The 13,238-nt window shown below is 38.8% G+C and overlaps 1 protein-coding gene across 1 annotated transcript in view; it reads left to right on the top strand.

Annotated features, from left to right (window-relative positions):
• The first annotated feature begins 1,054 nt into the window (after positions 1-1,054).
• The window catches only part of LOC122057817 (transcription factor-like protein DPB), a 33,655-nt gene continuing 21,471 nt past the window's right edge, over positions 1,055-13,238 (top strand). The window contains exons 1-5 of the mRNA XM_042620115.1: positions 1,055-1,415; positions 1,515-1,764; positions 2,081-2,160; positions 2,677-2,720; positions 6,109-6,171. Coding sequence (XP_042476049.1) covers positions 1,517-1,764; positions 2,081-2,160; positions 2,677-2,720; positions 6,109-6,171 — 435 coding nt within the window. The 5' untranslated portion in view covers positions 1,055-1,415; positions 1,515-1,516. The remainder of the gene's footprint in view (positions 1,416-1,514; positions 1,765-2,080; positions 2,161-2,676; positions 2,721-6,108; positions 6,172-13,238) is intronic.

Raw genomic sequence — 13,238 nt, forward strand, 5'->3', positions numbered from 1 at the left:
ACAAAAGAATTCTATCTGCTTGTGTGTATCAATGGCCAAACACAGGGGGTAAAAAAATGCCTGCCCTTATGCATCCCCGGTCGATCTGCGTACTGACGTAGTGACTACACAAGTGAACATGGTTCTCTCTAGTCCCTCTTTTTTAAGGGATCACGCTACCCCAACCCCATGCATCGAAGATGCTCCTAGACATCCTTCTATGGCCTCGCAAGCTGGTGTTGCGTATACTAGAACTAGATTAGCAGGGTTCTTTATCCTTTTTTTTTTAATTCCCTCTACGACTAGATCGGCCCAAAGTTCCGAAGTCGATGAACACATGTAGGGGTGTCAAACCCTAAACCGAATTGGTGAAACCGGTTGGACTGAACCGATAATAGCCTAGGTCAAACCGAACCAAAGCCTTATTGATTCGGTTTCGAGTACTGCAACCCCAAAATCAAACCAAACTACATCGAAAATCGGATGAACCCGAAACCAAACCAAAACGGGCTCAAAACCCAGACCGAAATTGAAACAAAAATAGTGAGAAACCGAAACACTCCGAAATTCATTAAAAAAAATCCAATTTTACATAGTTTTGTATACATTTGAATGGAAAGTCAAACTCAAACTGAACCAAAAACCAAAACCAACCCGATTACAAATTGATTTAAGAAACCAAAGACAAACTGAAACCAAACCGCCCCAAAACCGAAACCAAATCGAAATCAGAATTTCTTTATTGGTTCAGTTTCGTTTTCAGCCTTCCCAGACTGAAACCAACTCAAACCAGACCGAAACCGAGCCGGACCGATCCGTTGACACCCCTAAACACATGTATTGCTGAATACTGACTCCGACGTAAAGTACAAAAAGCGAACACCCATCGTGGCCGTTGGTGAGAAAAGAAGGAGTCGGGAGAAAAGCACGTCGGTGAGATTGGCATATTGTAATAACTGTTCGGGACCAAACAGGAACAGTCAACTTTTAGCTAATGAGAAATGGTTGGGATAATGTAATCAGAGCCCAAAATCTTAGTACAAGATTTAGTGGGAGATCTTCTTTCATGCACCATATGGCATGGGGTGGGATTTGGGAATAGCCGAATAGGGGACTTTTTGTGAGGATCCTTTTCTATGTCCATGGTTGTCTCGGAGTCTGGTACATATACAGCTCCACCTGTTAAATTCTAACAAGAAGAAAGAAACAAAAACATCCAAACGCCTCCACATTCCCTCCCTTTTATTCCCTCTTTCTCTCAGTGGAAGTCTTGAAACCCTGTAGATTCTTCCCTTCCCCTCACCGCTTTAAACGGTCTTCTGTGTGTGGCAACACAGACCCATGAGGGGATTGTTGATTAATCTGTAAACAGAAGATGTATCACTGATGCTCAGAGGTTTTTTTCATTTTCAGACAGCTAGTTTTCCAATTATAAGGTATAATAAGGTCAGTTTTCCTTCAGGGTTTTGCTCCAAAACAAAGATCTTGGTTTCTTGAGTTTTTAGGTTAGTTTAATTTTGGAAAGAAATTGGCAGGAATGGTGGTTACTGGTGGTAATCATACAGAAGATGGGGAGAAGAACCCACCGAGCATTTCTAGAGTTGGGACTACAAGGTCTTGGGGAACCACCTTCTCCGGGCAATCCGTCTCGACGAGTGGAAGTGCTGGGTCTCCGTCAAGCAGGAGTGAGCAGGCTATGGCGACCCCCATCAGTGAGAACACTTTTGTTAGATTGAATCATCTAGACATTCATGGAGATGACGCTGGATCTCAAGGCGGCGTTGTGTGAGTTTTTTAATTATTTGTTTTGTTCTTGAAATTAACTTTATGTTAGCCTGTTAGGTGACATTTGTGAATTGTTGAATGGTTTTTGATCGATTAAGAAACCCCTAAATCTGTGATGCCCATGAATCTGGTAATTGCTGTGATGCTGATACACATGGTCTTGAAGTTCTTGTTCCTCGACCATTCTTAGTTTATCGTGTAGAAATTAGGAAACATTTTTCTTATTTTCTTGGTGCTAGGTACTGTATCTTTAAGTTGAATTGCACTTAAAAACAAATCTCTACAAGTTTTTAACTAATCTTTGATTTTTAAACAGTGGCAAGAAGAAAAAGAGAGGCCAAAGAGCGGTTGGTCCAGATAAGAGTGGTAGGGGACTCCGCCAGTTCAGCATGAAAGGTGACTTTCCTTACTATTTTTATTTTTATTGTCCATTTGAATAATAAGAGTTTCAACTCCCATTATTTTTGGGGATATGCTAAATATATATGGTGAAGATCAGTCTTAATTAGCAGTTCTGATTCTGACCACGGTGAGCAATTATGATGATTTATGGGAGTCGAAACATCCACCTATTTGGTGGAGGTCTCAATTTTTATGATAGTGGGAGTTAGGTATGGAGACAAACGTTTCAATTCTCGCAACGGTGCTCAAGTTTGCATGATTCAACACACAAACGGGATCAATTCTTGGCGGTCTGGCTTCTCAAGATCCATTTGGAGCCAGTTTTTATTTATAAGGTGGTTCATGGATAACAAAATTCAATCCTATGGGAAAATCCTTGGGAAACTTTTGACGACTTTTTTTTTCTTTACGGCAGTTTGGTTGGCATGGGATAAATTTTTTTTCTATAGGCTTATTGCTGATTAGTTTCTTCCTAACTTTATGTGTTTATCATGTCTCGGGTTTTCATAGTGTGTGAGAAAGTCGAAAGCAAGGGGAGAACCACTTACAATGAGGTCAGTGGCTTTGACGTCATATTTATCATTTTTGTGTTTTCGTCTTTTTTTCTACTCCTTTTTAATAATCTTTAATTATTTTGGGCACTTTAATGGGTTTGCTTTTTTAGTGCTCTGGTTTATTATGAACTTTATGCTTGACTAGCTTTGTGGGTTGTTCCTATTACTTTCTTTACTTTGTTTTGGATTAATTCTCTTGTTCGATTGGTCTTGTTTGGATGATCTTCGACCTGATCAAAGTGCTTTGAGACTTCCTTATTTATCATATTTGCTTTATTTCTAAACTTGGGACTTGCAAATAAATTTCTAAAACTGATCCAGGGAACTTGGAAAACTGCTTTTTTCTATGCCAAAGGGCCATTACCCAATGCTGGTCCTGCTTAAGTGGGGTGACTTTGGAGTCAGTCCTAACCTTTGGCATTTTTGTGCAGAGTGGGTGCCCACAAGACTCAAACCCGGGCTTTGCCTTGGCATTCTGAACCTTTTACCGTTGCTTGTTAGCAATGGCTCCTTAAAATTTCTTACTTCTATGCAGTAACCATAAAATGAAGTCTAGCAATGGCTCCTTAAAATTTCTTACTTCTATGCAGTAACCATAAAATGAAGTCCTATACAATGATACAGATTTTATATACAATGATACAGATTTTAGTTCTGGATTGATCAGTGACTAATGCAGTGTAGCCGTGATACATGTAGGCAAAAAAGGGAAAAAAATCTTAATAAAAAAAAAAAAAAAAAGAAATTCTAGGGTTTGTTTGCAATCTTTAATGCTGGAAAAGATTGCAAACATATACAGATGGATTTTCTTGAAAAAATGGGTAACAGATGAGATTTGAACAAAAATGGAGGAAGGCTACTGCTCTTCAATGAAAAAAAAAAAAAAAAAAAAAAAATCTTGATAGACTGTTTCAGAGGCAAGTCAGAAGCTGCAGGGGACATTGCTACAGAGAAATAATCTCTACGTTGTTGTTGCTCTTAATAATGGACGGTTTGGAAATAATGATGAATATGTCAACGGAAACAGGTCTTGTTGAAGGCTTCTCTATTTCTAATTTGGACTGACCTACATCTTATGTTCTTTTGATTAATACTATAACATTTTGTGGATATCTCACTAGCTAAGGTTCCAGATCTGGGTGTGGAGGTGCTTTGAGGCTGTGTCACGGTTGAAATTTGACTTACGAGTCAAAACTGAAGTGGGTGGGGTGTTCGATTTGGAGCAATAATGAGATAGCTATCATTGTAATGTGGACATCCTTCTTTTCATCCACCTATGACTTTCATTAGAGGCCCCACATATTATAACTGTGTGGGAGCTGGTTATAGAGAGAATGTGGTTATCAATGTGGAAGGATAATTACCACTCTCATCTTGGTTATGGAGGGAGTTTTCAGCAACTTCAGGGCCATTGTCTGAGAGAAATTCCATTTTCGTAGTGGGAAGATTAAACAAAGTGTTTTTTCGAGTAGAGTCTAGGGGCCAAGGCAACGAATTTGTTGGATGAGAAGCAGATTATCAGGTGGAAAAAGAAATTTCCATAGTAGGCTTCTCCTCCGATGAATTTCAGTTTCTTTTTCAAATCAGAGCCATTTGTTGGAGGCCATCGTTAAGCGTACAGTATATATGTCTTTACTTTTTCTCCTTCTTAATTAGTAATAAACTTTCTTGACTTCTCCAAAAGTGAGGAGGGGGAGTTGGGGACAGAAGGTTACTACCTTGAACAGAGTGTTATTATCTGTGTGTCTAGGAGGGTTGCAAATGATGGTTCTCAGGAGAAGAATCCTCGCAGCTATATATGGGTTGTAAATAAATGGAAGACGGCTGAAGTGAGGGAAAGCTAAGGTACTAGCTTATAGAAAGGTACCCTGGCTACCAATTAAGGAACTAAATCTCAGGTTTCGGACAGGTCGAATCCACTGAAACCTGGCTGAAATCAGGTATTTTTTTCTGAAATTTCCCACAAATCAGGTTTCATCTCAGCATAGTTGTCATGGTGTCGCCAAGGCGGCGATTTGGCGTCCTGGTGGAAAAGGAAGTTCATGGCAGTGCTAAAATTTACGTGACTCACAAATGGCGGTCGCCATGGCACCTCCATGGACACCAGGTCACGCTTGATTCACTAGACGGTCGATTTTTTGTAAAATGCAGGGTGATTTTGATAGGGCTATGTTGATTTTTGATGATTTGATGTTGCTTAATGTTAGTTTTATATGTTATAGGGAATATATTGTAGGCTTGTAGCATGCTAAATAACTTTAGAAAATAGGGGAAATAAAAAAGTAGCATACTAAATAACTTTTGAAAATAGGAAAAATAAAAAATGACACATGGACGATTTGACCACCATGGCAACGTCATAACGGGCGATTCATCGCCAAATCGATTAGCCACCCCTCCACCACCTTAGATCGATTTGACGCCGTGAAAACTATGCATCTCAGGATCCGCCAAAACCATTGAACTGTAGAAATTTCGGCCGAGATGTCCGAGATTTAGTTCATTGCTTCCAATGACTCTTTCATCAGGTTAGCAGTGGTGATGGGAGGAAGCTTCATCAGTAAGGATTGATTGTGCATGGATTATGGATAAGCCCCCAATTTAAGTGATTCTGGTTAAGTTGGGCGTTTCTAACCATAGTTCGAAATTTCGGTCGAAATATTTCGCTTTCGACCAAAATTCCGATTGTCGAAACGAAATGGCATGTGAATTGAGGGGTCTTCAATGTTCCAGTTTTTTCACCTAAATGGACCATATTTCAGTGGTATATTTTGACCATTACGGTCATTTTGTTGCAATATTTTGGTGTAATTTCGGTGGTATGTTTCGGCTTCGACCAAAATAGAAACCCAATCGAACAGAAATCTTGAATCTTTTTCTGAACACAAGGCATTGTGAAGTTGGTAGACTTCCGTATTGATATCAAAGACATGCCTTTACTGGCTTTCAGTCACTAGGGTGCAAACTATTAGCATAATTGCATACGTGAAGGAATTTTGTGGTATTGATTCTACTGTTTCATTTGATTGATTCAGTGTGTGTGTGAAAATCATGCTAGTTGCAGGAGTGTTTCAATTCACTCAGCAGTCAGCATTAGCCCTACTGCTTGGGGTTGGTTACTGGAATTCTCTTCAAACATTTTATGATATTATTCATGCTGGTGTACAATTGTTTATTATGCTGAATATTTTCAGTATTTCATTCTATTAATTATTTGTTTTCTGATACTTAATAATTGAAATCCAAAGGGAGTGCTTAAGGTGTATGTCATTGTGGGTTGTCTTCTTGTTTGCTTACTGGTTACCAACTTTTACACATCCATATTTCATGGAATGTTAGTGTTTTCTCTATGCTGGTACATTAACCTGAGTGGGAAGAGTGTTTCCAGGTGGCTGATGAACTTGTAGCTGAATTTGCCGACCCTAGCAATAGTCTTGCATCACCAGACCAGGTAACATAAATCCATAATGGCCCATTAGAAATGTTTTCCTAACATAAATACTACATTAAATTACTGATGTTACGGAAGATGTAAGTCTTATCTCAGGAACTAGCTAATTTATAGACTTTGCATGACATGATTTGATTTTATGGTTCAAATGTTACCATATGTTATTTGTAAAGCTCTTTGTCTATTCTCAATACACATTTGTAATATTTGGAGAACTTGCTGGTCCTCACCTCTTCGAGGATTTATGTATCAGTTTGTATCTAACTAAGCTCTCATGTCTCAGTTTCCATACCATCTTAGATAGATTTCCTTCTTATCATCATTATCACATCCACTACCAAAAGTCTTTTAAGTTTTTTTAATTGTCAAAAGGAAATGAGGTAAGATGTATAAACATTTTAGGAAAAATCAATAAACGCCTGAACAGAACCAAGCAAACCAGAAATACTTTATAAGTGAATCAACAAAGTAGCACCCAAAATTTTCAAAACTCAAAATATGGGGAGAAAATAAGAAAGAATAAAATCTTTGCAATTCAATAAAAAACATGGAAAAAAACTCTGGTTACGTTACAATTTCCAATAAGATGTATTTATAGACTCTCTAACATGAATTACACCAATTACTATCTTGAACGAACAAAACACATTACTGTATAAGTCTATAACAACTACACTAATAGAACATTCAAAAATAGAAATCTCGGAACTGATAAACACTTTCACTCTTTCTATAACCAGTCATAACTTTCCCAATATAATTTATAACTCAAGATCCTGGTCTTATTTATAGGTAACTTGATGGCCTTTAAAATGGAAACAAAGTTCACAAAATGTACAAGTTTTGCCCGCCCAAAATTAACCCGCAAAGACTGTTGCTGCTGCTACTTAGACTTCTATGCCTTGTCATCAATCTATTCTTTCGGCCTTAATCTTCCATCAACGCCACAGAAATATTATGCTGTTTTTCTCCTATTGGTCAGTCCCGTAGATCTTTGTGACCTTTTGCTGATTTCTGTCCTACATTAGATTTCAATGGACACTACGGCATCTCTCCCTTTTCTTGAAATCATGAAATGATATAGGTCTTTTAATGCAATCTGATTTACATCAGAAAAGGAAAAGAAACAGGGCCAAGTCCATATAGCAAAAGCAACCTGGCACCAAGCAACCAACAAGGAAAGCCCAAAACAGAGCAAACCCATAGGAAAAAATATGACCCTGGGCCTTAATCACAAACAACCGTTAAACAATTGCAGTCCAGTTGTTGGAGGGTGGGGGGTGGGGGGTGGGGGTTGGGGAGGGGAGGAAGAAAGGGCAATGGGCAATTATGCTCCCTCTGCATGAGGATAGTTTCTTTTATTTTTTCCCTCCTCCAATCTGGAATGTTAATATTTCCCTTCGCTCCAAGTTGGTCTCAAATCTTAACCTACCTAGAGACATTGGTCTAATGGTCTGCACCGTCCACTCTTATGATTGTTGTTGGTATCGTTATTTTTGTTAGTATTAGGGAAAATGTCCATCACGCATATCTGTTAAGTTAAGCTTTATCCAGTTGAACCCACCATTGGATGGGAAGTATACCCCTTGTAATAGCCACGGGTCAGCTTTTGGGTACTTTTGCAACCATATGGCTCATACTTATAAGGCTTTACCTTTGATTTTTAGTGATGTAGATCAAGCTGCTAAGTCAAATAACCAAATCTGGTTTGCTACTTCAGTCATCAAACTGGACCAGGAATGGACTAATATGTGTTATTTTGAGTGTGCAATGGGTTGCATGGGCCACAAGCTTTATATTTTTGGGTTTGCTTTTGCAATAGGTTGATTTTACAAGCCCAAAGATTGGGGATTCAAGTCCTATACGGGATTAAGTAGTTATTTTATGTTTCTTAGTCATTAAGAATATTAGATTTCTATATTTTGAGTGTTCTAGAAGTCCCTAGCTATGTCTTTATTATTTTCTTAGAGCAAGTTTTGTTATTTGGCAGTTTTTGAGTCTTAAGTAGTTTTTATTTTCTATTTGTTTCCTCTTTGGTTACTTTCTATGTACTGGAGTCCTAGCCTCCACTATAAATAGAGGCTTTGTATTGCAGAGAATTACAGTTGATTAATGATTAATGATATTTTGTAAGTTTGCTTGCCGGGTTTTTCCTGAGAAAGGATGTTTCAACAGCTGAGATAGCTATGGATGAGAGACCCATGGCTGAGAGAGTCCACCCCACCGATGTATATCCCTTCTATACTTCTTTTCTCTACTTTTTACTCTTATTCTACTTCTATCTATTCATTATTTTGTGAGAACAAAGTCCCTACTGTTGCTGAACAGAAGAGCACACAATCAGGCTACCGAATCCAGTTACAAGGTTTTCCTGGGAAGAATTTTCGAGTGCGTATCTCCTAGATCAGATTTCTGATTGCCGCAGGATTTTGAGGGTTTGTTGAGGACCTTAGGGGGATCACTTGATCAAAATTTATGGATCATCCGACACTTCCAACTCAAGATCTTGAAGAATCACCAAAAGTTTCCTTTTTCCTGCAACCAGCATCAGTCTCAGTCGAGCTGGCAAAATTTGTTCAACTTTTGATGGTTAATTTTCTCATATAGGATCTTCATTAGATCCAAAATTCAGCTCCATCTGAGTTGTGGTTTGTGAGTGATTGAAATCTCCTCTATTCAGCCCTATTCTCCAGATCTGAGTTTTCTATTGAATCTGAATTTGATTTGTGTGTTGGAGTTTATGATGGATCCTACTGGAACTGGTTACCCTTTGGTACTTTAGTTTGACATCATTCAGCTGTTGAACTGATGTTTCCGAAGCTGATTTTTTGGTAATCTTCGAAGCTATATATTTTCACATGGGAAAATGCATCTGGGCTTGAAATTTATCAGATTTATAGAAGGTAGAACATCTTCCTACCTTTAGTGCTGATTGTGCTGCCACATTGTAGATATTTAGGGCCATGAAGGAAAGTAGGAAACATTTTCCTTTTTACCCTCATTTATTTGCCTTTTATCTTCTACTTGACCTTCACCTTATACTATGGTTTCATTGAAGAGCCTAACCCAGTCGAACCCTAGCATGATGAATAAAAGGATTGAGTTCGATTATGTGGCCTGGACTTGACAAGTTGTTGAACTACCTCCAGGCACAGGCCAACCTCATCAAACCGACCCAATTAAACTTACTTCAAACCATCTTGTTGCCATTCCCTTGATGCAGTTGTGTTGGACTGGTTGGATCAATATCATCTCGTATGGAGGCCTAGGTGCAAGCTTGGGACTGGGAGGCCACAAGGGGCAGGTGGCATTCCAGTGGGCTGAAATAGTGTTTTGGGTAGTTATCATATAGATTGAGCTTTTTATTTTTATTGGTTTCTTTGTAATGGGCCTTAATTATGAATCCATAAGGTGGGGCGGGGGGGGGTTGAAATCAGTACGCGGGATTAGTTTCTTAAGTGTTTGAGTTGCATTAGGATACTTAGCTAGAGTTTTGTTTTGAGTCTATCAAGTCAGGTTACTGTGATAGAGTGATTAGGAGTCCTTTTGCCACTGGAATTAGGAATTTCAAAGGGCTACACAAAGAGAGTTAAGCATGATGGACCGGAGTGTTCCATATCCGATTGATTTCTCATCTTCTATTCTTCTTCTAGTTCTGGTTCTTACTATAGCCAGGTGATATCTCTCTACTAGTCTTTTTCTTCTTTTCACCTTATCTTATTATTTCTCTCCTTTGTTTTCCAAAACAAATTCCATACTCTGGTTATTGGACACTATTTCTAAGAATCAAAATCTGGTTATTGAATTCTGTTTACATCATTTCTATTCAGTTCCTCAGATCTGACGATCCATACTAGCTATAATTTTCTCATTCTTCTAGATTTTTTGGCCCCGTTTGTTTGGTGGACAAAAAGGGAAAGGAGAAGTTATGGGCCCCACATGTAATGGGGTTAAAGAACAGGAAAGAGAAGGAAAGGAAACTATGGTAGACAGTGGATTTCTTTCATAATTTGTTATTCCAATGTAATAAATTCATTCCCCTCCCTTTCCCCCAAAGTCTTACCCAAAATGGTGGGACTTTGGAGAAGGGTGGGGTGGGATAAATGGCTTGCCACGTAAGCAGACATGTTTCATTAATTCAGATAGTCGTCTGCTTAGTTTCCCACCCCATGGAACCAAACCCTTGCCTTGTTTGGAATTTTATGAAAACCCTACAGTTATCCTACCCCACTATTTTCCATCAAACAAACATGGCCTTTTAGAACCTTGTACAACATTATAATTGCACACGTAGGAATAGTTTCCTCGACTAGCTATTGGGGAAACAAATGTTCTATTTATGGAGTTTGGGTTTTGATGGCGGGCCGGTAGGGGTAGGGAAGAAATCCCTGAGAGAACTTAGATTTGCAGGGGGGGAGAGGAGTCGCATAAAGAAAGAGGGGGGGGGAGGATGTCACACGACATTGCAAGTAACCATCTGGCTAAACAATTCAGTTCATTCCATTCTCCAATTTGTCTAAGAAATTGGAAATTGGGTTACATGCCTTTTTATACTAAACTGAAATTAAAACTTACCTAATTAAAATCTAAAACTGGAGGGTGCACACATTGTTTTCACGATCAAGGTTGCCATCTCGTTCCAACCTACCTTGACCCAATTTAATGATGTGTTGAGGAGAATCAAACACTTCACAAAAAGCAACATCATAATAATGAGAAACAGAGAACTCAACGAATACATCCTACTCTGACTAAAAAATAATCTGATTTGTCTTTGACAATATATCCACCACAGATCTTGAGACGAAATTGTCGGGTTGTCTCTCATCAATCAATAAATGAGCAAGTTTTCCATTGGGCAAGCAAACTGTGAACTTGAACACAAAAGAATCCATAATTGGATTGCTTGTGGACTCTCCAATTTACAAATACTCAATATACAAGAGATGAATAATTGAAATTCCCAAGTACATGGCAAGACTGTAATTCTGAAAGCTTAACTCTTCTTTTTTTGGTTAAAGGATGGCAAATTTTTAAATAATGGAAGGTCAATTAGAAAGTTGGAGACCCACAATATGTTATGTATGTGTGAGGGGTAAACGTGGAAAATAAGTAAAATATGGAAGAGAATAGAATAAAGGAGAAGGATACAGGCAGTTTTGGAAAAGGAGAAGAAGTAATTAAGGAAATAAGGAAACAGAGTCGTGGGGTGGGGTTGTACCGACAAAAGGGCTTCCTTCTTGGAGATGGAGAACCAATGATGGTTCTTTGCTCTATGAAGGTTCTTCTGCTGTTTCTTTTTTTTTGGCTGGTAGTACTCTAGGGAAAAAAGGGGTGATCGAGGCTGCTGAAAGGGAAAGTGGTAGGGGGTTGCGACTGTATTTTGAAGGAAGGGGTTGGGGTTTTGGTTTGACTTCTCTGTTTGTACAACAAATACAAATTTTTTTTTTTCTGGGGTAATATCTTTGACTTGTGTCAGAGGAGGATAGAGTGAGAAGGGAGGAAGGTAGAACAAGGAGGGAGAAACGAAGGAAAGGATCATTTGGCTTTGATACCACTTGATGGAGGGCCGGTAGAGAAAGGGAAGAAATCCTTGAGAGAACTCAAAGTTGCAGGGGAGGGAAAGGAGTCTCACAAAGAAAGAGGGGGGAAGGAGGTCACAAGACCTTGCAAGTACCCATCTGGCACTAAATAATTCAATTCATTCCATTCTCAAACCTGTCTAAGAAATTGGGTTACTTGCCCTTTATACTAAACTGAAATTTAAACTTACCTAATTAAAATCTAAAACTGAAATAGAGACTTCTAATTACTTCCTAAATGTTAGACTAATAAAATAGAAAGACAATAAAACTAAAATCGGAAAATTCTAATTGTCTAATAGCTACCCAAAATAAAAGATTACAAATATTCTCCAAATAAAATAAAATCCTAAAAGATCCTAATAGCTTTGAGCCCAAATCGGTAACTTCGATTCCAAATTGGATCCGGTTCATCTCTGTCTGGATACCCAGGTGGGTTTGGATCGGTCCATATGTGTGTATGTGCATCAGGTTTACTTGTAATTCTCAAATGCACAAGGAAATTAGTACAATCATGGTGGAGCTAAAGCTCTGGAAAAATGGTACAAAGAAGAAAGAGAAAATTTAGTGGAAAAGAGCGAGGACAAAAGCAGAAGACACATCTGTAGACCTCAAAATATACCACTCTTCTCCCACATCTGTAGACCGCAAAATATCTCACTCTTCCCCCACATCTGAAGACTTCAAAAACCCTCAGTTCTGAAGCAACTGCTACCCTCCGCCTCCACTTGAGCAACACCAACTACTGCCTTCCATACCTTAGAACTCAACAGGGACACTCAACAAAGAATGAAAACTAAGAGAGACAACCAATTGAAAGCAAATTGGTGAAAGATAAAAAAAGAGGTTAAGAACTTGGTATACCTAATGGAATTTTTTATCCTTGTCCTGCATGGTGCACCTCCCTTTATGGTAGATCCTTTTGATCAAATGCTTTTAGTCATCATTGTATAGAAGTACTATTCTTTCCCACTGATCTGACCATCCAGTCTATGTATTTCAATTGATTCAAACATTTGAATTATATTGTATTTGGTCCAGTCCACAGTTTTCTGGCAAAGGACGGTCTTGGCCAAATACTTTGTGCTTTGAAACAAATGGTTGATTTTCTGTATGGTGAGTGCCTAATCTAACTACTCATGCAATCACTGATGCAGTACAAGGCCAGCGTAGAAGGAATAAGGCCCAGCCCAATCAGGTCCATATTATCCCCACGGTTAAGTTAAAACCGGGCTCATTTTCTTATCCATATTAAGCCCATATTCTAACCTGCTACCTGCAGTTTATCGAAGATTGTGTGGGCCCTCTTTGGAGTTATGTTCAGCACAGCATATAAGAGATTCTGGGCAGATTGCGTAGGCCATGTCCTTGCATGGAGCATGTTCCATAAGATGGTTGCTTTGTGTGGAGAGGATATCTAGATGATATTTGGAGATTATTTAGAGATTGCGTATGGATTGTGTTCCCCCCCCCCCCCCCCCCCCC

This window comes from Macadamia integrifolia, chromosome 12 (assembly GCF_013358625.1).
Source record: "Macadamia integrifolia cultivar HAES 741 chromosome 12, SCU_Mint_v3, whole genome shotgun sequence".
Classification (NCBI taxonomy): Eukaryota; Viridiplantae; Streptophyta; class Magnoliopsida; order Proteales; family Proteaceae; genus Macadamia; species Macadamia integrifolia.